The sequence below is a fragment of the Heptranchias perlo genome, chromosome 29 (assembly GCF_035084215.1).
Source record: "Heptranchias perlo isolate sHepPer1 chromosome 29, sHepPer1.hap1, whole genome shotgun sequence".
Taxonomy (NCBI): Eukaryota; Metazoa; Chordata; class Chondrichthyes; order Hexanchiformes; family Hexanchidae; genus Heptranchias; species Heptranchias perlo.
In genome coordinates, this window is record NC_090353.1 from 38152758 (window position 1) to 38179905 (window position 27148).

At 44.5% G+C, this 27148-nt stretch overlaps 1 protein-coding gene across 2 annotated transcripts in view; it reads right to left on the reverse strand.

Annotated features, from left to right (window-relative positions):
- upf1 (UPF1 RNA helicase and ATPase) overlaps window positions 1-27148 on the reverse strand; it is an 80484-nt gene that overhangs the window by 41314 nt on the left and 12022 nt on the right. For both annotated transcript variants that reach the window (XM_067968583.1, XM_067968582.1), the window contains exons 2-7: window positions 11982-12124; window positions 8933-9022; window positions 6882-7049; window positions 4809-4989; window positions 3906-4067; window positions 1202-1286 (exon numbers count right to left, since the gene is read on the reverse strand). In XM_067968583.1, the coding sequence (XP_067824684.1) occupies window positions 1202-1286; window positions 3906-4067; window positions 4809-4989; window positions 6882-7049; window positions 8933-9022; window positions 11982-12124 (829 nt within the window). The remainder of the gene's footprint in view (window positions 1-1201; window positions 1287-3905; window positions 4068-4808; window positions 4990-6881; window positions 7050-8932; window positions 9023-11981; window positions 12125-27148) is intronic.

Sequence of the window (27148 nt, forward strand, 5' to 3'; positions counted from 1 at the left end):
AAGGGTGGGCTAAAGATTACTGTTTTGGTATTTGTCGCCCCCCTCTCCCAAAAGGATCGACTTTTTGCTGAGGTATGGTTCCATGGGTAGTGGGTACCCTCTGGTACCATGCCCATGATTCATGTGTGACCTAGTGACAGACGCTTCGGTAAGTTCGTTTTAGCCAATTAGGTTGTGGAAGCAGCTGGCCTGGGAACGTCTTGCCTTTGAATGCAACTACAGCGACGGTCTATCCACACAGCAAGCAAGCGCGTCCGCAGTCCACACACCAAGTGGGCCAGGGTCCTCGCAGCAAGCAATCGCGACCGCAGTCCACACACCAAGTGGGCCAGGGTCCTCGCAGCAAGCAAGCGCGTCCGCAGTCCACACACCAAGTGGGCCAGGGTCCTCGCAGCAAGCAAGCGCGTCCGCAGTCCACACACCAAGTGGGCCAGGGTCCTCGCAGCAAGCAAGCGCGACCGCAGTCCACACACCAAGTGGGCCAGGGTCCACACGAGTGAGTGTGCCCACACAGCAGTGCCCAAAGCCTCCTGCTGAGCAGCTACTCTGTAGAACCCAGTTTTATTGCCAGGTGATGAAAGCGTATTCTTGGGTATGTCAGAAACAAAGTACTGTTGACCAATGCTAAAGAATTCTAATTTTTACTTTTCCCACTGCTCTCAGACTGTACGATACAGACAGTCCAGCAGTGTTGGTTTTACTCAGTGCAGCACAACATTCAGCTTTGTATTTTACACCAAAATGGAAAATTCACTTTTTATACAAGATGGGAATGTTACACACAATTCATTTAACATTTCTTATATTTTATTAATATAATGACAGGCATACAAACAGAACACTGGCTAGGAGCTCTGCGATATAGATTTACTTGTGAGCAATAACTCATTTGGGAGTTTGTCACTTGAGCTGTTGAGGCTCGCCAACTCCTGAAATAAACACAGCTCTGCATCCAACACCCCTCACAATATCTTCAATTAAGTCAGAAACCACATGGAATCGGCTACAAATTTACTGTTACAAAAAGGGCTCCTTCCACATGGACAATGTCCCAGTCACTTGCTGCCCTTCCCTCAATACAGTCGGGATACTGAGTGCAAACGCCTTACTGCACAATGGGGACTGCTATGCCAGACCATGGTGCCAACACACCAAGCTGGCCCATTCCTTTTAATTAGAAAGATCAACCAGCTCCATTTACCAGAGTCCGTCTTGGGCAATGTGAAGTATGCAATCCTTTTCTTGTTCAGACCCAGGTCCCATCTCACAGTGATATTGTCTTGAGTCTAAAATTAGAAACAGAACTAAACTCATTTATTGTTTCAAGCAGTGAGATATTTAGCTGGCTATAAAAAGGAAAGAGCTGGTTAGAATATTCATTGTGCTCATTATTAGAGGGACACTCCAGTCTAAACACTTAAAAATAAAAAGGGAAAATAGCAATCAGTCCCTGCCCACACGGTCTAACCAATCTCCACTCCAGGTTATATTTGAAGGTTTTCATATGTAGATTGAGCCCATGATGTTGACATGGGCTGTACGGCTCAGCTATTAAGCTCCTGATGGAATGGTGACTTCCTGTGTCGCTCTTTATGTTTCGCAGAAACAGAGTTACGATGTTATGGGCTGTGGGGAAACACCCTGAGCACACACTCACAGAGAAGGTAAACCGCCCAGACTCCAACACACACCCTGAGCACACACTCACAGAGAAGGTAAACCGCCCAGACTCCACCAACACACAGTCAACCTCTTTACAAAGTGGAAATTAAAAAAAACAATGAATGAACTTTTATGGTTTGAGAACAGTAAGGCTATAAACAGGCTGGAGAATTCCTTGTACAGCACAAGACTGTTGCTTCCAGTTTGGTGCCAGTACATTGACAAGAAGCTCAGTACCGTTACTACTTCTATGCTTATTTACCATAAACTCCCTCTACAAAGTAACAAAGTCCTTTCAGGCCTCATTAAAAATGCATACAACCTGTACAAGCTCAAATTTAAATGAGTCAGAATTCATTCAGCAGCTTGGGTCCCAGTAACACCCCCACATGGGAGAGAATCAGCACATGATTTTAGATCAATCCAATCCTTATTGTGTCTTAAAATAAATGTCCCGGAAACTTTAAATAATTCAGTTGAAGGGGAACATTATAGGCAGAAGGTAGACGAGTAGAAGTACATTGTGAGGTGTTCCAGGCCTTGGTAACTCACTCAAATGGACATTATTGAGTGTGAGAATTGACAAGCTATCCAACTAGAACACAGGAGTGATAAAGTACCGTCTTGTCTGACCAGTCCCAAAAACAAAGCCCTCAACTGCCCAATCCCATGAATAACAATTCAATTCTCCCATACATTTTCCCACACCATCTGTCCCCACTGCCTCCCCGGTGTCAGCTTGGCTCAGTGGTTACACGTCACGAGTCAGGTGGTCATGGGTTCAAACCCCACTCCGGGACTTGAGCATGTAATCCAGGCTGACACTCCAATGCAGTGCTGAGGGAGTGCTGCACTGTCAGAGGTGCTGACATTCGGATGAGACTTTAGACTAAGGCCCTGACTGGCAGTTAAGGTGGATGTTAAGGATCTCCTGGCACTATTTGAAGAGGAGCTTGGGAGTTCTCCTGGCATCCTGGGCCAACATTCCTCCCTCAACCATCACCACCAAAAATAGATTAACTGGTCAATTAGGTCACTGTGTTTATGGGATCTTGCTGCTTTTCACAGTTGCCTACAAAACAACAGTAACTACATTTCAAAAGTAATTCTCCGGCTATGAAGACCCTGGGATTTGTTGAGGACATGAAAGGTGCTATATAAATCTAAGTCTTTCTTTCTTTTCCATGGACAGTTCATTTTGCACATTCACCACCCTCTGTGTGAAGCTCTTCAATCTAAACGGTGAACCTTCCACCCCCTAAGCATGAGCCCGGAGTCCCCTAGTTCCAGAGTTTGTTGCAATCTCAAACATGTCGGGGTTCAGGTTATAAATTCCTGTAAGGCTTATGAATATTTGAATGGCATCACCCCCTGCACCTTCTTTTCAAAGTAAAGAATTCCAGGCTCTTGAACCTCTCCCCATAACTCAGATGCCTTACACTGAGCATCAGTTTGTTTGCCCTTTCCTGCACTACCCCCAAAGACAGCCATTTTTGCTGTAATATCAGTACCCAGTACTCCAGGTGTGGCCATATCAGTGCCCAGAATTGTACCCAGCACTCCAGGTGTGGGGGTACCAGTGCCCAGAATTGTACCCATTAAACCAGGTGTGGGGATACCAGTGCCCAGCATTGTACCCGGTACTCCAGGTGTGGCCAAGGTCTGGTTAGCTTTCCTCACTGCTGCTGCAGTGTATTAATGGTTTCAGTAAACTGTCCGCCAATACCCCTAGATCCCTCTCCTTTGTATCTGTAGCCTTGAGCCATTTAGTTCATATCCGCATTATTTATTTCCTTCTCTAGTCCCATTACCGTGAACGTGTCAGTGGCTCCCATCGTATCTAGATCCCTCCTCCATTGCACCAGAGCCTGCTTCTCTCCTCATGCAATACCTACACCTCCAGTGGCAGTTGCTGGGTAGTGATTAGGACCTGGAACTGTGGCTGATTCTCCCCCCTAACCCTATGGGCTCCGAAGCCAATTATAACACCCCTACTGCCACGCCAGTTGAGATCAGCCTAGTCAGCACCTCTGGGTCTCTTTGGTTCAGCGACTCACCGGGTAAACTAACTGCGCCATTGAGGGAGCCTTTTCCAGGGATGGGTAGTCAGCTACCAGACACTTTTACAGGGAATGAGCCTCATAAAGGAATGATGACTAAGAGCTAAATTTAGCACTGCTAAAAATACAAAACATGTGGACAAAAGTTGCATGTTTGGGGCAGAGGCTTACTCTGCACAATACCTGTGACTCCTTCAGTTTCTTGTCATAGTCAGCCTCCAGCTTGACCAGCGGTCCAAAGATGTTCTGGTATTGATAAGCATCCTCGTACCGAAGAAGGACATGCTGGGGCTCTTCATCCACTCCAGGCTTCTCCAGGTCCTCGAGGGTAGCAGACGGATTATCCTAAACATTGAGAGTGTCCCCATTACATGAACCACATTAAAGAGAGCACCACTGAGGGGCTCGGAACCATCACCCATAACATTTTATAGATTCTGACATTAGTGTTTACTTTTCAATTTCTAATCAAACTAAATATTCTGAAGGCAAACTAAATTTGTGATCAACATTTTGAGTAACTGCACGCTGATGTCCGTTACAGTATAGATCAGCCATACCCTGTGCTGATTTGGTTCCTCCATACCCTGCAATAATCTGGGAGCTCAGAGCTTTCCTTTCAGATTTCAATGATTGAGGTCACACGGTGCATTAGTGCACTCCCATCCTCCCTATGCCCACCCCTGACCCTGAAGAGCTGGAGGTACACATCGCATGTTCAGCGCATAGATTGCTAAATACTAATCTTAACAAAGCTGGGCGCAAGAGATGCTCCAGTCTCTGTCCATGGACACTGTTCTACAACTAAGCAGCCACAGTGTAGCAGTAGAGGATGCCGTGTGACTAGCTGGCACCCAGATTTTACTGACACTGGGAAATACTGCATCAGGTAAGAGTCCACAGGAATCAGAAGATTGTTAGGACTTCCAGGATACTGTAAACAAACATGCTACCAAAGCTCTTATGACAGGTTTGACAACCTTGAGACGTATAACTGGTGATACTGTTTTACAGTTCCACCTGGACGCTCTCGTTCCCAATATTACAGATCCCCTTTTGGCGTTGGGCTGGAGTTAGTCTGCATACCTTCCAGAGTTCCTCCAGCTTGTTGATCTGCTGTGCTGTGATCTGACGTGCTCTCAGTTGCTCCTGCTCTGACGGAATCTTCACCAGCCAGGACAAAAAGCAACGATCCTGGATTAACGGTTGCCACTGTGAACTATCCCAGTTGATGTCCTTCAGGCTGCTCTGACTGGCACACGGTTGCCTGTAGAAGGAAAGCAATTGTGTATAACATTTTAAAATTTTTTTCTGTCCTCTTCTCCTGAAGGCAGTGAGCAAAGAGAGCCAGATTACAAGTCATCTCACACAGGAAATGGGTTGGACTGAACCAAAGCCTTTGACAATGACAAGATTTAAAATTTATCACTACGGTGGGGATCATCTCTTGTTATAGCTTCTATCAACTGTAGATGGGGTGTAGTACAAAATAAAGTCTCTGGCTCCTCTAGAGGTACCTCAGCTCACCTGTGTGCTATGTCTCAGAGCGCTGGGATGCCTGTGTATGAGTTATTAAGCTGAACAGTGCTGCTGGGGAAGGTGCTATGTGGAAGCCAAACGCTCCCCAGCAGAGGAAGGGAGAGGCCCAAGGGTATGAAAACACTTCTCACTGGTGGAGCAAAGTAGGGGGGGGGTTATAGACATATGGAGGGGTGAGGCCAGGGAGGGGATTTAAATGTTAGATGAGAATTTTATATTTAAAGTACTGGGGGTCTGGGAGCCATAAGGTAGGGGTGATGGCTGAGCTGCACTTAGAAGTAGGCAGGCTTTGCGATGGAGAGGAAACTCAGCTCAGGGAGAACAGGACACTGAAGCTGAAACAGTCTGGTTCAGCCTGAGACAGCCAAGAAGGAGAAGTCAGGAAGGAGTCAGTGGCAAGGGCCATAGGCAATAGCTTCTGCCTTCCCAACGTTTAGCTGGAGTAAATGATGGCTCACCCAAGACAAGCAATCTGATAGAAGAGGCAATGGAAGAGCTGGGAGGTGTTGGAGAGGCCAGGTCTATCTCATCAGTGTACACGTGGAAGCTAACCTCATGTTTGCGGATGATATCGCCAAGGAGCAGCACGTAGATAAGGAAGGGGAGAGGGCTAAGGATGGATCTCTGGACGACTCGAGGTGAGGGGGTAGGAAGAGAAGCCATTGCTAGAGATATTCTGGCTCTAATTGGATAGGTAAGAGTGGAACTAAGCAAGGTCCATCCCACCGAGCTCGACAACGGAGAGGTGTTGGTGGAGGAAGGTGTGATCAGCTGGGTCAAAGGCTGCAGAAAGGTGGAGGAGGGAGAATGCGCAAAAGAATATCACTAGTGACTGTGGAACTGCTCGCAGAGAGCAACACAAAGGTACTGCTGCCAGTGAGGGGGGTGGGGTGCAGGGCAGGAGGCAAAAGAACAGGATTCATAGGCACAGTCTTATATCGCCTACCACCAGGAAGTGATCGTGCAGCTCTTAATGAGTCTATCATAATCAAAATTGCTTTTGATTTCCACTCTTCTCTCAGCTGGACCCGAGTTTACAGGTAGATTTAATTGGGGGGTGGCGGGATGAAGAAATGTGAGTAAGAATCATAATTGCATCCAGCTCTCAAGAGGTGTCTGTTCTCCCCTGGATGAAGGTTGCAGGATAATAAAGGAGCTGGAAGTTATAACCTGGTGTATAAATTATACATTTTATATTCTTTAGGTACAGGGAAGCAACTTGAGTGTTTTAAAATACAAAATAAGAGTGAGGAAGCAATTGAGATGTAAGCTGATCTTCCCCCCACCCCTGCAGTTTTGTCACTTCCTCTCCTGAAAGTACTGATGCCCCACTGCGGTAGTTCCCAAAGGCAGCAGGTGTCCTCTAGGTACCACACTCAAGTGGCCACCCACGCCCAGTAGGGGTCACTGATGAGCACAGGGGTCAGAACCCTTGCTATATTGCCCTCTTCCCTAATTGAAGGATGTTCAGACCCAACTGCTAGGATCAGCGAACTCAGCACAGACCTAAACCTGGGACCTTTCCTGGTCTATGTGGTGCAGCTACTAATTGCCTTATCAGCTGACTCATTAGCTGTTTAATCTTTTAACCCTCTGTATTTTCAGGTCGAGCTCACTTACCTGCACAGCAGCACCACCACAGAGTCAGCCTTGGCAGGGATGAAGCCCAAGAGGAACACATTCCTGCAGCCACAGTTATAACACTCCAGGACAGTCTCTCCCAGTGGCCCATCTTTGTGCAGAGTCACTTCCTTGCACTTGGCTCTCACCAGGTGGTTTACAATATGGCTGCGAGAACAGAACAAGGTTAGAATGAAACTGATCAAAGAACAAAACCAAACGGGGAGCTCTCTCTCCAGACAGTTGACCAAGTGAATGTTTTTAACAAGCATCACCAATAAGAGGCTGATACTGAGGCTCGACTTGCAAAAGAAAAGAACTTGAATTCCCATAGCACCTTCCATGTCTTCAGGACTTCCCAAATTGCTTCCCAGCTAATCAATTACTTTTGAAGTGTAACCACTTATGCAGGCAAACAGAGCAGCCAATCTGCAGACAAGGTCTCAATGAGATAAACAACAAGTTAAATTGTTGTTGATGTTGGTTTAAGGATAAATATTAGCCTGGACACGGAGAACTTCCTGCTCTTCTTCGAATAGTGCCATGGGATCTTTTATATCCATCTGAATGGGCAGATAGGACCTCGGTTTAATGTCACGTTCAAAAGACGGCACTTCTGACAATGCAGCAATGGAAGTGTCAGCTTGGATTACAGACTTCAAGTCCTGCAGTGGGTTTGAACTCATGACCTTTTGACCCAGAGGCAAGAGTGCTACCCACTGAGCCATACTGACACTTAGAAGATGTTTTCAAGTGTACTTCACCATCAGTAACATTTAAAAAGATGCAATGGGGTCTCGCTATAATGAGCTTGTTGAGTACATCAAATAGGTTGTTTACAGTGAATTACTCGATGCCCAGCAGCATCTTGCGGCAGTGGACTCTGCAGCTCCAAGGTGTATAGGACTGAATAAAGTTACTTTACTATCTCATTTCATTATTTCACTGCCTTTGAGAGGAAGTTTTCATTGTAATCAGTGAATAAAGTTAATCCTTTCTTTAGCATTTAATTCCTCTTCTCCACTCCCCTCCTGGCCAGTGCTGCTGATCTAACAGCTCACCTCTACTCTCAGCAACTGTCACAAAATCAATAATCTTACAGTACCTTTAGTAGCACTGCAGAAATACCAGATCATGTTATTTATAATGGATTAACGAGTAACGCTGGATTAACCAGTAACGCTGGAATCCATTTCACGGCAGAGACAGAGTGGTGAGTTGGCAGATCAGTTTGTGCAATGAGGATGGAATATTAACTAAAGGATTAACTGTTTTCACTGTTCAGAAAGTCAAATTAAACATGGTGTTGTTAACCTTATTCAGTGCAATAGAATAGAAAAGGCAGGGGCACCAAAAGAATCAGAAGGATCTTTAAAATTTGTCAAAACTCGATGTATTGATGCATTCTTACATGTGATTGTACAAAATGGAGTTTGTTACACTGAGGCTACAGTGTAGTAAGATCAATCACCTTCAACACTTAACAATATGCTAGTGAATAAACACTAACAGTTAATATCAGTGGGACGGGGTTATTAAGTCTGAGGGTACGAAATTAATGCAACGTAGATCAAATTAAGTTGAAGCATTGTAGGTAAATAGTTGATATCCCAAAGTGCTTCACAATCAATTCTACTTTTCAAAGTACAGTTACTGTATTGTGGGCAAACGCAGCCAATCTGCACACAAGGCCCAATAGCTAGGAATGGCCAGTTAATCTATTTTTAGTGGTTTCGGTTGAGGGAGAAATGTTGCCCAGGACACTGGAGGAACTCCCTACTCTTCTTCAAATAATGCCACGGGATCTTTTATGGCTATCTGAATAGGCAGGTGGGGGTTCAGTCTCAAGTCTCACCCAAAGGACGGCACCTAGAACAATGCAGAACTCGCCCAGTACTGCATTGGAATGTCGGCCTAGATTATGGGTTCAAGTCCTGAACCCACAAACCTCTGACTCAGGCAACAGCACTACCAACTGAGCCAAGCTGACTATAAAAAAATTCCTTCAGAAAGAGGCTTCAATTTGCTCATCATGAGATCCCCTCACTCACCTGCCAGAGGTGTTTCCACGGCCATTACAGAACCATTTCTTGCTGGTGTTGCAGTAAACAACACAGGCGGGATCATGAATTCCACAGTAACTGTAAAAAGGACAAAATGAGTGCAATGAACGGCATTCACCAAGAGATCCAGAACTTCTTTGGCTCATATTTTGGAGGGGAATCAGGTTTTGTAACAATACTTTGGAAAAAGGAGATGACAACAAAAGGAAGGAATGGAGGAAGACCAGGAACTAATGCCCAGTCTTGTTAAATTCAGCAGCAGCCCAGCTAGAAAAACATCCGTTAGATGTGTCGTTCAAGCAGCCTTTTCCAGCCAAGGGGCCAGATGTAACAGGATCCACTTCGGGGGATAACAAAGGCTTCTTGTGCAGGATAACAAATGAGGTCAATTATTTTTCCAATACCACAATCCACTAGCAAAAATAAACAATATCTACAGATTATTACAGTTGAATGCCAGCTGGTGCTGTTATCACCATTACTGTGACAAACAGCTATTCCTCGAAGGTGGGAGCGGTTCGGAATGCAATTATTGGCCCTCACTGAATGTATCCACTCAATGTGAAATGGTTGACAGGGGTACGCCCACGCCGCGCTACACGGGGAAGGGGTACGCCCACGCCGCGCTACACGGGGAAGGGGTACGCCCACGCCGCGCTACACGGGGAAGGGGTACGCCCACGCCGCGCTACACGGGGAAGGGGTACGCCCACGCCGCGCTACACGGGGAAGGGGTACGCCCACGCCGCGCTACACGGGGAAGGGGTACGCCCACGCCGCGCTACACGGGGAAGGGGTACGCCCACGCCGCGCTACACGGGGAAGGGGTACGCCCACGCCGCGCTACACGGGGAAGGGGTACGCCCACGCCGCGCTACACGGGGAAGGGGTACGCCCACGCCGCGCTACACGGGGAAGGGGTACGCCCACGCCGCGCTACACGGGGAAGGGGTACGCCCACGCCGCGCTACACGGGGAAGGGGTACGCCCACGCCGCGCTACACGGGGAAGGGGTACGCCCACGCCGCGCTACACGGGGAAGGGGTACGCCCACGCCGCGCTACACGGGGAAGGGGTACGCCCACGCCGCGCTACACGGGGAAGGGGTACGCCCACGCCGCGCTACACGGGGAAGGGGTACGCCCACGCCGCGCTACACGGGGAAGGGGTACGCCCACGCCGCGCTACACGGGGAAGGGGTACGCCCACGCCGCGCTACACGGGGAAGGGGTACGCCCACGCCGCGCTACACGGGGAAGGGGTACGCCCACGCCGCGCTACACGGGGAAGGGGTACGCCCACGCCGCGCTACACGGGGAAGGGGTACGCCCACGCCGCGCTACACGGGGAAGGGGTACGCCCACGCCGCGCTACACGGGGAAGGGGTACGCCCACGCTGCGCTACACGGGGAAGGGGTATTAACACATTGCGTTACACGTGGAGCGATACTCGCACGCCTAGCTACACGGGGAGGGATATTAACACACTGCATTAAACGTGAAGGGATATTCACACACTGCATTACATTTATTCATTCTTGGGGTGTGGGCATCGCTGACAAGGCTGGTATTTATTGCTCCTTACAATGGATTGGCTTGCTAGTCCATCACAGGGGGCAGTTTAGAGGCAACTACGTTGGCGTGGGACTGGAGTCTCATGTAGGCCAGACCGGGTAAGGATGATAGGTTTCTTTCCCTAAAGGACATTAGTGAACCAATTGGGTTTTTACAACAGACAGCTTCATGGTCACTTACTCAAACTGAATTCAAATTCTCAAACTCCTATGGTAGACTTGAACTCGTGGTCTCTAGATTACTAGTTAGTAACATAACCACTACATTACCATACCCATAATATTCAATGTGAAAGGATATTCAAACACTGGGTTACAAGTGGAGGGCATTTGATTACAAACCCAAACTGGTTACTTTGACCCCATGTAACTGATGAAGGTACATCCAGAACAGTGTGTGCAAGTTTGGGAACACTGCAACAGGAGATTGATGCATGGAGTTCAGGAACAACTTGACAAATTAAGGTAGTAACCTTCTGCCAAGTCAAAAACCAGAGAGCAGACGCAACAGGAACAGGACAATGGGGGTAGTGGCTTTGGTTCAGGGATTTGCTTTGATGAAAATGTATCCAAAACTGTAAAAAGGTTGACAATTAACACCTCGATGTAATTAAAAACAGAAGTTAGTTAATAAAATGTTCTTCTGTTATAAAAATCAGATACTTGACATTCACATCCCACCTTAATTTCTAGAAGAACGACCCAAAAACTAGATGGGTGACAACCGAGAGCTAGGCTCTAAATTACAAAAATGGACTTGAACAACCGACGTGATTCTCATTAGGTTTGATCAGGAGGAGATACTATTCAGGTATCTAAAAAGCCAGCATGATACTGTAGCTATTCAGGCTGTTTAACAATCTGCGATCGGAAGCACAAAATGAACAAGCCTCAAAAAAATTACAATTAGCAAAAAAAAATTCCTGCTCTCCAGGGTATAGTTACAGGAAACTAACTCCAAATGCAGGGAAATGCTAATTCCTTAAAAAGACAGCAGGGTGAATATCGAAGAATTGGTTTGGAGGTTCCAAGGATCTGGTTCACGGTGAGGCGCTAACTCCTGTACTGCTAGAATCAAGGAAATGTAATCCGTGGAGTAGAATAACGTGGATCGGAAAACTGGATTAACATTCTAGAATTTAACGATTACCTCGAGGGGTTCAGAGAGCTTTTACTTCTGGTTACTTGCCTACCTCGGAGCAGTTTGGGTACAGCCTGTCTTCAGAGGGATTACAGTCAGGAGACAGAAGAGCTGTTCCTCCTTCCGCACTTCATGTTCTTATGGTCAAGGACATCACTGCAAAGGATTTTAAGCTGACTATTTATACCATCTGCTCACTAGCAGTGAATGCTTCACTGAGTTATACAGTAGAGGATATTGAGCAGATTAGTGATGTGACATTCAGCTCTCCTCGCACTAACTTAACTTTTGCAGGCTTAAACAGAAAGTCAGGTCCTGGTACCTGCAGGCATGCAGAGGAAGGTCCTTGGTGTAGTATGTATCCTCCTCATCCTCCTCAAAGTTCAGTTCCGGTAACAACTGACTTGCTTTGGCAATTGCATCATCAACTGCTCCATTCTGGAGAACGCCATCTGGTCCATTCACCTGTATGAAGATGTAGAAGCGCCATCAGTATACAGACAGGATGAATGAAGCATTTACCTTCCATCGTACATAACCAACAGGTTTCCGTTCACAATGATCCACAGTTCTCTTGTATCCAATAGCAGATATAAAGAAGAAAGCTCTAGTCCTCTCCCCATCCACACCAAAAAACAGAAGTAAGATTCCATGGTACAAGAGTGAACCCCATCATTGTGTTGTGGAATGTGGGACTGCTTTCACCATTCCACCATCTCAGCTGTGTTAGAGAAAGCCAGGAAGCTGGAAGTGTTTCTAGTGGGAGGGTGGCACCGCAGGCAGCCTGTACACACCTTCACTAGTTCAAGAGCAGCATAGGTCAAGAGCTAAGAGTGCAGCAAAAGCTGCTCTGTGAACAATCGGTAGAGGTGCATATGTATCAGAGTGAGACTGAAAATGGCAGAGCACCCAGCGATTGTGCTCCTCAACTAGAATAAGTCTAAAATATTTAACCGGCTACAGTCAGTTTGGCTGCTTCTTTTCCATCACATCAAGCAAGAGTGACAGAGGGCAGAGAGTATGTTAAATATGTTAAAGCTTAACTGGACCAGCCACATAAATACTATGGCTACAAGAGTGGGTCAGAGGCTGGGTATTCTGAGGCGAGTGACTCACCTCCTGACTCCCCAAAGCCTTTCCACCATCTACAAGGCACAAGTCAGGAGTGTGATAAATACTCTCCACTTGCCTGGATGAGTGCAGCTCCAATAACACTCAAGAAGCTCGACATCATCCAGGACAAAGCAGCCTGTTTGATTGGCACCCCATCCACCACCCTAAACATTCACTCCCTTCACCAACGGCGCACTGTGGCTGCAGTGTGTTCCATCTACAGGATGCACTGCAGCAACTCGCCAAGGCTTCTTCGACGCCACCTCCCAAACCCACGACCTCTACCACCTAGACGGACAAGGGCAGCAGGCACAAGGGAACAACACCACCTGCATGTTCCCCTCCAAGTCACACACCATCCTGACTTGGAAATATATCACCGTTCCTTCATCGTTGCTGGGTCAAAATCCTGGAACTCCCGACCTAACAGCACTGTGGGAGAACCTTCACCACACGGACTGCAGTGGTTCAAGAAGGCAGCTCACCACCTTCTCAAGGGCAATTAGGGATGGGCAATAAATGCTGGCCTTGCCGGCAACGCCCACATCCCATGAATGAATTTTAAAAATCCATTAGAACAGAGTCTGGGAATTTGTAACTCAGTCATGTAATTGGAAGGATCGTTATTATCTTATTCAGAAATCCCACTCCAGCTCAGCACTTCCACAAGTGCTTTTCATATTAGAATATTGGCCCGTTCCAACTATATTAAATACACAAGAGCTCGCAACTGGGTCCATGTGAATTGAAAAAGTCCCACAAACTTTCAAAATAAGAGTCTAGTGCACAATGCAAGGGTCACAGATTTCAAGGTTCAGTTAATTCAAACCCAAAAAGATTAGAAAATGAAAATCATCAACAGAAACAAACATTCTAAAGCTCAAAACCTTGAGGTACATTCGAGATCAAGATACATTCTGTGTAAATACATTTAACACAAACCGTTTTTCACTAAACACCATTAAATGCAACTGCCCGATCGTGAGAGACTCCCTGCAGTGACTGCCCCTCTACAGTGATGGTCTGTGTAGCTGCTATGCTGACCATTATAGATACAATCAGGAGAAATACAATGGAACACAGACTGATAACTTTTGACAACATTATATTTACTCTTCTGTATTTGTGATGGGAGGGAGCTACACCAGTGTCTGTATAACTATAAATGGCTTGAGACTAAGCGCGGCAAATCAATTAGTATCGGAAATAAATCAGTCTGTGATGAGAATGAACTGATCCAATTTCTCTCTGCTGGCCCCGCAGTGCAGCAGGTACCTAAAAGCCCAGTGATTAGGTACAGCAATTCCCCTCCTTAGCCGGCTCTGCTATTCATGCAGTGTTGTAAGAACATAAGAGATAGGAGGAGTAGGCCATTCGGCCCCTCAAACCTGCTCCACCATTTAATGAGAGCATGGCTGATCTGATTTTTACCTCAACTGCCCTTTCCCCATATCCTTTGATTCCCTTGCTGATCAAAAATTTGTCTAACTCAGCCTTGAATGTATTCAATGACTCAGCCTCCACAGCTTTTTGGGGTAAAGAATTCCAAAGATTCACGACCCTCTGGGAAAAGAAATTCCTCCTCATTTCAGTCTTAAACGGGCGACCACTTATTCTGAGACTCTGCCCCCTGGTTTCAGATTCCCCCATGAGGGGTAACATCCTCTCAGCATCTACCCTATCGCGTCCCCTCAGAATCTTGTATGTTTCAATAAGATCTCCTCTCATTCTTCTAAACTCCAATGAGTATAGACCCAACCTGCTCAATCTTTTCTCATAAGTCAACCCTTCCATACCCGGAATCAACCTAGTGAACCTTCTCTGAACTGCCTCCAATGCAAGTATGTCCTTCCTTAAATAAGGGCACCAGAACTGTACGCAGTACTCCAGGTGTGGTCTCACCAGCACCCTGTACAGTTGGAGCATGACTTCCCTGCTTTTATACTCCATTCCCCTCGAAATAAAGGCCAATATTCCGTTTGCCTTCCGGATTACCTGCTGCACCTGTACGTTGACTTTTTGTGTTTCATGTACGAGGACACCCAGATTCCTCTCTTCCGCAGCATTTTGTAGTAGTTCTCCATTCAAATAATATTTTGCTTTTTTATTTTTCTTCCCAAAGTGGATGACTTCACATTTTCCCACATTATATTCCATCTGCCAAATTTTTGCCCATTCGCTTAACCTGTCAATATCCCTTTGCAGACACTTTGTGTCCTCATCACAACTTGCTTTTCCACCTATCTTTGTATCATCAGCAAATTTGGCCACAAGACACTCTGTTCCTTCATCCAAGTCATTGATATATATTGTAAATAGTTGAGGCCCCAGCACTGAGCCCTGCGGCACCCCACTAGTTACAGATTGCCATTTTGAAAATGACCCTTTTATCCTGACTCTTTGTTTTCTGTTAGTTAACCAATCCTCTATCCATGCCAGTATATTACCCCCAACGCCATGAGCTCTTATCTTGTGCAGTAATCTTTTATGTGGCACCTTATCGAATGCCTTTTGGAAATCCAAATATACTGCATCCATTGGTGGTAACAATCGGTCGCTAATGTGCACGTTGAATAGCTAACTAACTTGTAATTAAGCACATTTGGTGCTTCAAGCACTCTGTACCTCCTTTCAGCAGTAGGTGTGGGGCATCTTAATCCATCTTCTCGGGTTAGTACAATACAATCAGCTCAAAAACAAAATACATCAGCAGCAAAAGATCTCAACACGTGCTCCTGATTTCATTCTTGGAAAATGAAAATGTATTGCTTTTGTAAGGACATCTATGGTAACCTGGGCTATGACATGGTCTATGGGTTAGCCAGTGAGAACTTAGTGATGATGCAAGCTCTATCTCTAATACCTGTGAAACATGGTCAAACTGCAACTGACAAGGTTTTTTTTAAAAAAGCGTTTACTCTAAATGACAAATATTAATATATTCCCCATCATCCAATAAAATAAATGCCAGAACCACCTGTCTAATCATATGATTGGATCACAGCACTGCATAATCTTCTCACCAATAAGAGAAGCAGAATAATAGCAGCCATGGAGCAATAAGTTTCTCGTGGTACACGGAGCACACTTTGAGAACTGCTGTTTTAAATCCAAATCGTAAGTACTTGGTCAGACTGCACACTAAACAAGCAGCGGATTGCTACTGATGGATCCCCGAGTTAAAACAGGCCACGCCGCTTGAAAATGGGATCGGTGTTTGTCCTGAATGATCTCCCCATACTACCCAGAGAAGCTCGATTAAGATACAACTACTGCTGGAGAGGGGTCTGGAAATCTGTTGCACTTTACACATTAGTGTAATGTCGATATCCCTTTGCAGACTCTTTGTGCCCTCCTCAAAGGTTACTTTCCCACCTAAATTTGTATCGTCAGCAAACTTGGATAGGTTACACTCGGACTCTTCATCTAAGTCATTAATATAGATTATTAATAGCCGAGACCCAAGCACTGATCCCTGCGGCACCCAACTAGTTACAGCCTGCCAACCTGAAAATTACCCGTTTATTCCTACACTCTGTTTTCTGGCCGTTAACCAATCCCTCTCTCCATGCTAATATGTTACCCCGAAACCCATGAGCCTTTATCTTGTGTAACTTTTATGCGGCACCTTATCGAATGCCTTTTGAAAATCCAAATATACTACATCCACTAGTTCCCCTTTATCTACCCTGCTAGTTACATCCTCAAAAAACTCTAATAGATTTGTCAAACACAATTTCCCTTTCATAAAACCATGTTGACTCTGCCTAATCATATTATGATTTTCTAAGTGCCCTGTTACCACTTCCTTAATAATGGATTCCAGCATTTTCCCGACGACTGATGACAGGCTAACTGGCCTGTTGCTCCTGGTTTTCTCTCTCCCTCCTTTCTTGAATAGCAGTGTTACATTTGCTACCTTCCAATCTGCTAGGACCGTTCTAGAATCTAGGGAATTCTGGAAGATCATAACCAACGTATCCACTATCTCTGCAGGCACCTCTTTTAGAACCCTAGGACGTAGACCATCAGATCCAGGGGATTTGTCAGCTTTTAGTCCCATTAGTTTCTCCAATACTTTTGTCTACTGATATTACTTACTTCAAGTTCCTCACTCTCATTAGCCCCTTGGTTCCCCACTATTTTTGGTATGCTTTTTGTGTCTTCTACTCAGACAGGTCAAAATATTTGTTTAACGTCTCTGCCATTTCCTTATTTCCCATTATAATTTCTCCTGTCTCAGCCTCTAAGGGACTAACGTTTACTTTTGCTACTTTTTTCCTTTTTACATACTTCTAGAAGCTCTTACAATCTGTTTTTATATTTCTTGCTAGTTTATTCTCATTCTATTTTCTCCCTCATCAATTTTTTGGTTATCCTTTGCTGGTTTCTGAAACTCTCCTGATCCTCAGGCTGACTATTCTTCTTCGCAACATTATAAGCCTCTTCTTTTAATCTAATACTATCCTTAACTTCTTTAGTTAGCCACGGATGGATCACTTTTCCCGTGCAGTTTTTATTTCTCAATGGAATGTATATTCGTTGAGAATACTGAAATATTTCTTTAAATGTTTGCCTTTGCTTATCTACAGTCATACCTTATAATCTAATTTCCCAATCTATCTTAGCCAACTCGCCCCTCATACCTACATAATTGGCTTTATTTAAGTTTAAGACTCTAGTTTCGGACTTATGTACATCACTCTCAAACTCAATGTAAAATCCTATCATATTATAGTCACTATTCCCCAGAGGATCCCTTACTATGAGATTACTAATTAACCCTGTTTCATTACACAATACAAGATCTAAAATAGCCTGTTCCCTGGTTGGTTCTAGGACCTATTGTTCTAGACCTACTGTCTCGAATGCATTCCACGAACTCGTCCTCCAGACTACCGTTGCCAATTTGATTTGTCCAGTCTATATGAAGATTGAAGTCCCCCACAATTATTGCCTTACTTTTGTTACAAACTCCTATTATTTCTTGATTAATACCAAGTCCAACGGTATAGCTACTATTAGGGGGCCTATAAACTACTCCCACCAGTGTTTTCTGCTCCTTATTATTTCTTAGCTCCACCCATACTGATTCTACCTCCTGATTTTCCGAGCCAAGATCCTTTCTCACTACTGTCCTTGTGTCATCCATTATTATTAGGGTTACCCCCCTCCTTTTCCATTCTGCCTGTCTTTTCAAAAGTACCCTGGAATATTTAGTTCCCAACCTTGGTCACCTTGCAACCACGTTTCTGCAATGGATATTAGATCAAACCAATTTATCTCTGTGCCACTAATTCATCTATCTTGTTACGAATTCTTCGCGCAAAGTACCTTTAATTTTACCTTTTTACCAATTTTCCCTGCTTTGACCTTAATTGCTGATGTGCTTTGATCAATGGGATACGGTTCCTTAGCATCAATTCTAAATCTGCCCTTGCCCTTCGCTGTTATGAATTTGTGCACAGTGCAGCTTTCAGCAGTGTTCTGCATTCACTTTCCCTTTATGTTCATAGTCTTACATACCTCGCTGATCCCCTTTCTGCCAATTCTTTTTAAGGCCAAGTAGCAATTCTTTTTAAGGCCAAGTAGCCCAAATTTCTCCAATCTTTACTCACACTTCAACCCTCTAGCACTAGGGTCAGTCAAGAATCTGTGCGAACCTGCAAATCTGTATACATTTTGAACAGTAAACATAGAGACAGATCTTCACTGTTCAAAATTACCTCAGGAACATTGACAAATTCTGTCATGTTCTTGTTGGCCATTAACCAAACAGGAATGCAGCAACTTTCAGGCTCTTTGCACGTCCTCCAGGGCTTGAGATTGCCTCAGTGACCAAAATTGACCATCTTAACAGCACTGTCAACACTGAAATGAAATTCCACGGAGTGCGGTAGAGGCAAAATCCATGGAATCATTGAAACAAAGAGTTGGATGTTGCAATTGGAGTGATGGAGCTTTTAGGCATGCTCCAAATGGCCATTCCCACTTGTATCTATCCAGTGGTCTTGCTTTGGGTTATCCATTTCTCCAGCTACCTCAGAGACCAGGAAGAATTACCGTTCAAAATTAAGATGTACAATTAGGCTTCACGCAGTCTCGAGGCGAGACTCCATGTTGATAGGACCCCAACCCCATTTTGGGATCAGTTTTGAACACTGAATATGGACAAGAGATATCCCAGGAAGGTTGCAAAATTCCTTCATACTAATGCTGGCTGTTAGCTAAACTGGAACGTTGAGTCAATGGTTGTGAACCAACCTTCAGACTTTACAACCTGCCTGGCAGAACTAGCCAACTGCCTTCCACTGTGCTTCTTGTGACGGGAAGTTTCTTTCAGTACTGCAAGCAAACAATGCTGAGTGTACAGGCACACAGGTTTTCTCTAGTAACCTGGCATCACAGCTCCCTCAGAGACGAGGAAGTTAAACCTGCAGCAGTTGTGTTGGAAGGTTTTCCATCTGTTTCTGAAGAGCTAGGAATAAAACAGAATGTCAGACACCTAAAAAGCAGTCAAACTTTTGCAACAGAAGCTAAAGCAGGAAGACACCAGAAAAAGCAGGCTCATAAAGGCAGAATGCAGAGAAGCAAGCTGACCCACTGAAGTGGGGCAGTATAGAGTGTTCATTATTTTCATATTATTGTATGGATATAAAAAAAGAACTTGCATTTATATAGCACCTTTCATAACTTGAGGACAGACCATAGTCTTTCAGTACAATTAAGTACCTTTAAAGTGTAGTCACTTGTAACGTAGGAAGTGTAGCAGCCAATTTGCGCACAGCAAGATCCCACAATCTGTTTTAGTGATGTTGGTTGGGGAATAAATATTGGCCAGGACATACTGATTGAATTTAAGTGAATCTGATCATACCTATTGCTCTGCACGTTCACCTTACCGAGAGAAAAATCAGCATAATGATTTCAACCAAGTCTCGCCTAATCCAGTGCTAACTCAATCCACCTTCATAGTTTCTGCCTCAACCACTAAACCTGCAAGTGAATTCCATGGCTTCATATCTCTGAAGAAATTTCTTCTGCCCTCAGTTCCAAATCTCTTAGATTGGGATGAGGTCCTGCAGTCAAGAGCTTCAGGAGCTAGGGAGGAAGTTAAAAAGCAGGACCTCAAAGGTAGTAAATCTCTGGATTGCTCCCAGTGCTACGTGCTAGTGAGTACAGAAATAGGAAGATAATGCAGGTTAATGCCTGGCTAGAGACATTGTGCAAGAGGGAAGGCTTCAGATTTTGGGCAGGAGGGACCTGTTCAAGACAGACAGGCTGTATCTCAACAGAGCTGGGACCAATCCGGCCAATTACCACCCGATCAGTCTACTCTCAATCATCAGCAAAGTGATGGAAGGTGTCGTCAACAGTGCTATCAAGCGGCACTTACTCACCAACAACCTGCTCACCGATGCTCAGTTTGGGTTCTGCCAGGACCACTCGGCTCCAGACCTCATTACAGCCTTGGTCCAAACATGGATAAAAGAGCTGAATTCCAGAGATGAGGTGAGGGTGACTGCCCTTGACATCAAGGCAGCATTTGACCAAGTGTGGCACCAAGGAGCCCTAGTAAAATTGAAGTCAATGGGAATCAGGGGGAAAAGTCTCCAGTGGCTGGAGTCATACCTAGCACAAAGGAAGATGGTAGTGGTTGATGGAGGGCAATCTTCTCAGCCCCAGGACATTGCTGCAGGAGTTCCTCAGGGCCTAGGCCCAATCGTCTTCAGCTGCTTCATCAATGACCTTCCCTCCATCATAAGGTCAGAAATGGGGGTGTTCGCTGATGATTGCAGAGTGTTCAGTTCCATTCGCAACCCCTCAGATAATGAAGCAGTCCGAGCCCGCATGCAGCAAGACCTGGACAACATCCAGGCTTGGGCGCATAAGTGGCAAGTAACATTCATGCCAGATAAGTGCTAGGCAATTACCATCTCCAAAAGAGACAGTCTAACCACCTCCCCTTGACATTCAACGGCATTACCATCGCCAAATCCCCCACCATCAACATCCTGGGGGTCACCATTGACCAGAAACTTAACTGGACCAGCCATATAAATACTGTGGCTACAAGAGCAGATCAGAGGCTGGGTATTTCTGTGGCGAGTGACTCACTTCCTGACACCCCAAAGCCTTTCCACCATCTACAAGGCACAAGTCAGGAGTGTGATGGAATACTCTCCACTTGCCTGGATGAGTGCAGCTCCAACAACATTCAAGAAGCTCAAGACTGGCAGGCAAAACAGTAATCGAACCATGGGCGGCCTTTAAAGAGGAGATGGTTCAGGTACAGTCTAGGTACATTCCCTCGCAGGGGGAAAGGTAGGGCAACCAAAGCCAGAGCATCTTGGATGATGAGAGAGATAGAGAATAAGATGAAGCAGAAAAAGTGGGTGTATGACAGAAGTCAGGTTGATAATACAAGTGAGAACCAAGCTGAATATAGAAAGTACAAAGAAGAGAAAAAAGGAAATAAGAGGGACAAAGAGTATGAGAATAGACTAGCGGCTAACATAAAAGGTAATCCAAAAGTTTTCTATAGGTATATAAATAGCAAACGGGTAGTAAGAGGGGTGGGGCCGATTAAGGACCAAAAAGGAGATGGAGGCAGAGGTGCTAAATGAGTGCCTAGCATCTGTCTTTACCAAGGAAGATGCTGCCAAAGTCAGAGTTAATGAGGAGGTAGTCGAGATACTGGATGGGCTAAAAATTGATGAAGAGGAGGTACTAGAAAGGCTGGCTGTACTTAAAGTAGATAAGTCACCCGGTCCAGATAAGAGGCATCCTAGGTTGCTGAAGGAAGTACGGGTGGAAATTGCAGAGCTGCTGGCCATAATCTTCCAATCCTCCTGAGATACGGGGGTGGTGCCAGGGGACTGGAGAATTGCAAATGTTACACCTTGTTGCAAGGATAAATCTGGCACTACAGGACAGTCAGTTTAACCTCGGTGGCGGGGAAGGTTTTAGAAACGATCATCTGGGTCAAAATTAACAGTCACTAGGACAAGTGTGGATTAATAAAAGGAGAGCCAGCACGGATGGTAAAGGCAAATTCTGTGTAACTAACTTGATTTGAGTTTTTTGATGAGGTAACAGAGAGGGTTGATGAGGGCAATGACATTGATGTGTATATGGACTTTCAAAAGTCATTTGATACAAAGTGCCACATAATAGGTGCGTCAGCAAAATTAAAGGCCATGGGATTAAAGGGCCATGGCAGCATGGATACAAAATTGGCTAAGGGACAGAAAGCAGAGAGTAGTGGCAAACGGTTGTTTTTTGGACCGGAGGAAGGCATACAGTGGTGTTTCCCAGGGGTCAGTACTATATATATTGATGATACTTGACATATAATAATGATTTGGACTTGGGTGTACAGGGCACAATTTCAAAGTTTGCAGATGACACAAAACTTGGAAGTGTAGTGAACAGTGAGAGGATAGCAATAGGTTTCAAGAGGACACAGACAGGCTGGTGGAATAGGCAGAAATATGGCAGATGAAATTTAACACAGAAGTGCAAAGTGATACATAGAATGAGGAGAGGCAATATAAACTGAAGAATTTGAGAACAGAAAGTGATAACAAATAAGCAAAGTTGACAAACACAGACATACAGCTTACACACACCTGACCACAGGTATTACAAGCAGGTTTGGCAGTTTCATTATTTTACACTGCTTTCCAACACACCATCTCACTGTGCTTTATGAAAAACTGCTTAATCAAGCTAAAGGCAAATATATATGGGAAACACATGCCAATGGGACCAGAGATATTTGTCTAGAGGCTTAGAACACCATTCTCCACCAGCGAGCAAGATGTCAGAGCACTAGGGGTTGGGTATGCGATACACTGGCTCCAATAGCTCAACAAAAAGGACTCTGTCCTATGCAATATTTCTAATAATGTCACACGTAGAATTTGCTATTTTACCCCTCGTCCTTTGCCCAGTGCCTTGGATCAGAAGAGCATCCTACAGCAGCATGTCCAGGGCGACAGACAATACTCAGCTAATCTGCTGGCATCTTTGAAGTCCTGCCAGTAGAAAGCAGCAAATAGGAAGCAACAGTGATAAGGTTTCTGCATTTCACAGAAGGCATCTACAGCAGATATGGCAATTTTCAACAGGGGATAAGTTGTGGCCAAAAGAATCTAGCATCCAAACAATTAAATCCACATGAAGCCTTTCCTGTTACATAGAATTACATATCATTTTACAGCACAGAAACAGACCATTCGGACCAACAGGTCCGTGCCAGTGTTTATGCTCCACACTTATTTCATCCAACCCTATCAGCATATCCTTCTACTCCTTTCTCCCTCATGTACTTATCTAGCTTCCCCTTAAATACATATATGCTAATTGCCTCAACCACTCCATGTGGTAACAAATAGCACATTCTCACCACTCTCTGGATAAATAAATTTCTCCTGAATTCCTTATTGGATTTATTAGGGACTATCTTGTATTTATGGCAAAATCAAAAGCAAAATACTGCGGATGCTGGAAATCAAATAAAAACAGAAAATGCTGGAAACATTCAGCAAGTCAGGCAGCATCTGTGGAGAAAGAAACAGAGGTAACGTTTCAGGTCAATGACCCTTCGTATATTTATGGCCCCTAGTTTTGGACTCCCCCACAATTAGAAACATCTTCTCTACGTCTACCCTATCAAACTGCTACATAATTTTAAAAACCTCTATCAGGTCACCCCTCAGTCTTCACTTTTCTAGAGAAAGGAGCCCCAGCCTGTTCAGTCTTTCCTGATAGTTACATCCTCTCAGTTCTGGTGCAATCCTTGTGAATCTTTTTTGCACTTTCTCCAGTGTTTCTATATCCTTTATAATAAGACCACCAGAACTGAGCACAGTACTCCAAGTGTGATCTAACCACACGGTTACATCCAGTCCCACAGACACCCCAGCTTGCTCTATAACATTACTTCAATTTAACATTAAGGTGTTGTGCAGCAAAAGCAGCCATTAATACCTAAATCACCACACACTGCATAGTCAACAACGGGATGGACACTGATTTAGAGGTTGGACAGTTCTATTTCCCCACCTCGATAACACACATCTTTTAGGTCCTGAATATGCAGACAGTTCATCTGATGGATATCACAAGATTTAAAAAGAAAACACAAGTTGAATGACTCTAGATATACAAAATGCTACTAGCAACGGTTGAGGCAACCTAGGTGAAAGGGGAATAGACAGCGACACAGGGGAATACGTATGTCAGCATAACCAGTAATACGGGAACTCCAGGGGATTCTCCACAGATTACTGGAAACACATTTTCTAAATACCCCACTATTGTGATTTGTAATCCCCGGCTAGATCTTGGGCAGAGAACAAAACCTGATATTTAAATAATGCTGCATATGGTAAACAGTTCTCAAACAATCTATTCTTGGTACTTCAAAAAGAGTTTTATTTAGGCATCTGCTAACTTCAATGTTATTTGCTGTTTGCACAAAAGGCGAATAATAAGAGAAACAACAGCTGATAAGGCAGATGAGAGCCAAAAGGGGGCACCAGAAAGTTCTTTGACAAATACAAGCCATTCTGTTCAAAATAAATTTATTACTCACAACCCCATCCCTCCTCACTGACATTCATTGGCAATTTCACTGGTTACTGCATTGTTAAATCCCAAAAAACCAAGTGACACTCAACAGACCCACATGCTTAGTTCTACGGTGAAGCATGGGCTGATGGAGTGGGCAGAATGCCCCGTCAGTGAAGGCTCATTTCAGGAGCAACACCGCCTCACATACATGTGGCTCTCGAGTGGAACATTTAAAGCAAAATGTGGACTGAAGAGGAGGAATTAACTCGAGTTTTCAAATCCTCTCAGGCGATTGAAACATCTTGAACAAAAATACAGAAAAAATAAAAAAGGAACACACAAGTGCACACCATGTCAAACCCTCAACACAAGAACACGTGTGTGCACGCCATGTCAAACCCTCAAAATAAGAACGTGTGCATTCTTGTGTGTTATTTCCTGCCCAGGGAACCCATTGAAGACTGCCCCATCCTGCTGTTCCATGATCATGGTTATGACCAATAGCTTCAAACTATATTTCTCGGGAAGCACAAACAAAACATTCCTGATTTGGACAAAGCTCAGACAGCCAACTACAAGACCCAAGCCACACTTTAGAAACCTGCAACCCTTTTAATACAATGACCCAGGAGGGGAATTCCAAATAAATCAGAAGCCAAGCCATACAAGAAGAATTACAGGCGAAGGACCTAGTGGTGACTCACATTACCAACTCATATTACAAGTGTACTGTTACCCAATACAGCGCCTGAACCAAAATATGACAATGGCAACATTTGCTTACATCACAAGGGGATGTAACACTTTCACCAACTTCAAATGAGGCACCTGATGGTAGGACTCCTGTCATCGAAGCCATGAATTTAAGATCATTGTATTTATTTGTGCTTTGCAGCTTACAATATATATATTTGTGGTACAAGAAAACAAACACAGGTAATTGTTGCACATCACTTATTTCAGCCACTGCACTGAATTCTCCAGAGAATACAGCTCTGATGTTTCTGTCTGTTTGCATACATCTCCCATATCTGAAATCCCTGAAGAATTAATTTAGAAATTGTTGTGGTCAAAAAACTGAGCCCTTGTCCATGCGTGAGCCTGGTTTATATTTATAGGGAGCCTCCTTTACCACTGCAACTTAAACAGAACTACAATGCGCTTCTTGCATCTCTTGCAATCCTGTTACACATACATGACCAAAATTTGGGGCTCTCTATTATCCACCAAAGTTCACCTGAAGTAGGAGGATTTTGAATCCATTTTGCTGGATATTCCACTCTACAAAAATAAACACCCGAGTGGCAGCTACAATACTTTCATGTAATAAGACTGCAGATGATGTTCATAGAAAACAGCTAAATCTTTTGTAACATGTAACATCATTCAATTATTCATTAATTTTATACAGCATATAATATATATAAGCCACATACTGCAGCAATCACAGGGTGGCACAATAATCCACCGTTAAAAACCTCAAACCCCATCTTTTCAACCGAGCTGTGGGTCACTCCCAAACCCCACCTTTCTCTGCCTCCACTGCTTTATTATATTTATTTTCACCCCACCCTGCTCCCCAACAAGGACTTTGTATTCTTTCTAAATCAAAGTCACGATTTAAATGCAAATTGTTGTAAGAGTCGGAGTGATACAGTTACAATACAATAAAAGATCATGATGTCTCCTTGAAAGTAGCCTCTAAGGTATTGGTGAGACCGCACCTGGAATACTGCATACAGTTTTGATCTCCATACTTAAGAAGACATACTTGCTCTCGAGGCAGTACAAAGAAGGTTCACTCGGTTAATCCCGAGGATGAGGGGGCGGACATATGAGGAGAGGTTGAGTAGATTGGGACTCTACTCATTGGAGTTCAGAAGAATGAGAGGCGATCTTATTGAAACATATAAGATTGTGAAGGGGCTTGATCGGGTGGATGCGGTAAGGATGTTCCCAAGGATGGGTGAAACTAGAACTAGGGGGCATAATCTTAGAATAAGGGGCTGCTCTTTCAAAACTGAGATGAGGAGAAACTTCTTCACTCAGAGGGTAGTAGGTCTGTGGAATTTGCTGCCCCAGGAAGCTGTGGAAGCTACATCATTAAATAAATTTAAAACAGAAATAGACAGTTTCCTAGAAGTAAAGGGAATTAGGGGTTACGGGGAGCGGGCAGGAAATTGGACATGAATTTAGATTTGAGGTTAGGATCAGATCAGCCATGATATTATTGAATGGCGGAGCAGGCTCGAGGGGCCGATTGGCCTACTCCTGCTCCTATTTCTTATGTTCTTATCTGTAACAGATGGTTCATTACTTGGCATTGTGTACACAGAAAAGCAAATACCTGTGCTGTGCCTCAATAAAGTGCCAGTAGCCCTCCCGTCGTGAGTGCCGCACAAAGGGACGACTTTGTTAGTATGTTCTGCACTTTACCCAACGTTGCATGATAAGAACACTCATACTCAGAAGCATGAGCAGAAGAGGTGAATTGCCAAGTCAAACAGTTATTTAAGTCACACAAGGCTTATTATAGATCCAAAAACAAGCTTGCAGCCAAATGTTAAAAGCTGTAACACAATCTGAGTTATGAGGACTGCATTTTGGTCTTTGGAACCTCAACTGTGTAACAGCCTGTACCATACTGCTGGACTAGCTACGTAAAATAAGACCTGTGTAACGAACACTTCCAACGGGTCAAATGCAGTCAATCTACAACACAAGGTCGACTAGATAATGTAGCCACTGTTCATTCAGGTGATAACTTTCATCATGAATGTACAAGAGGCACATTTA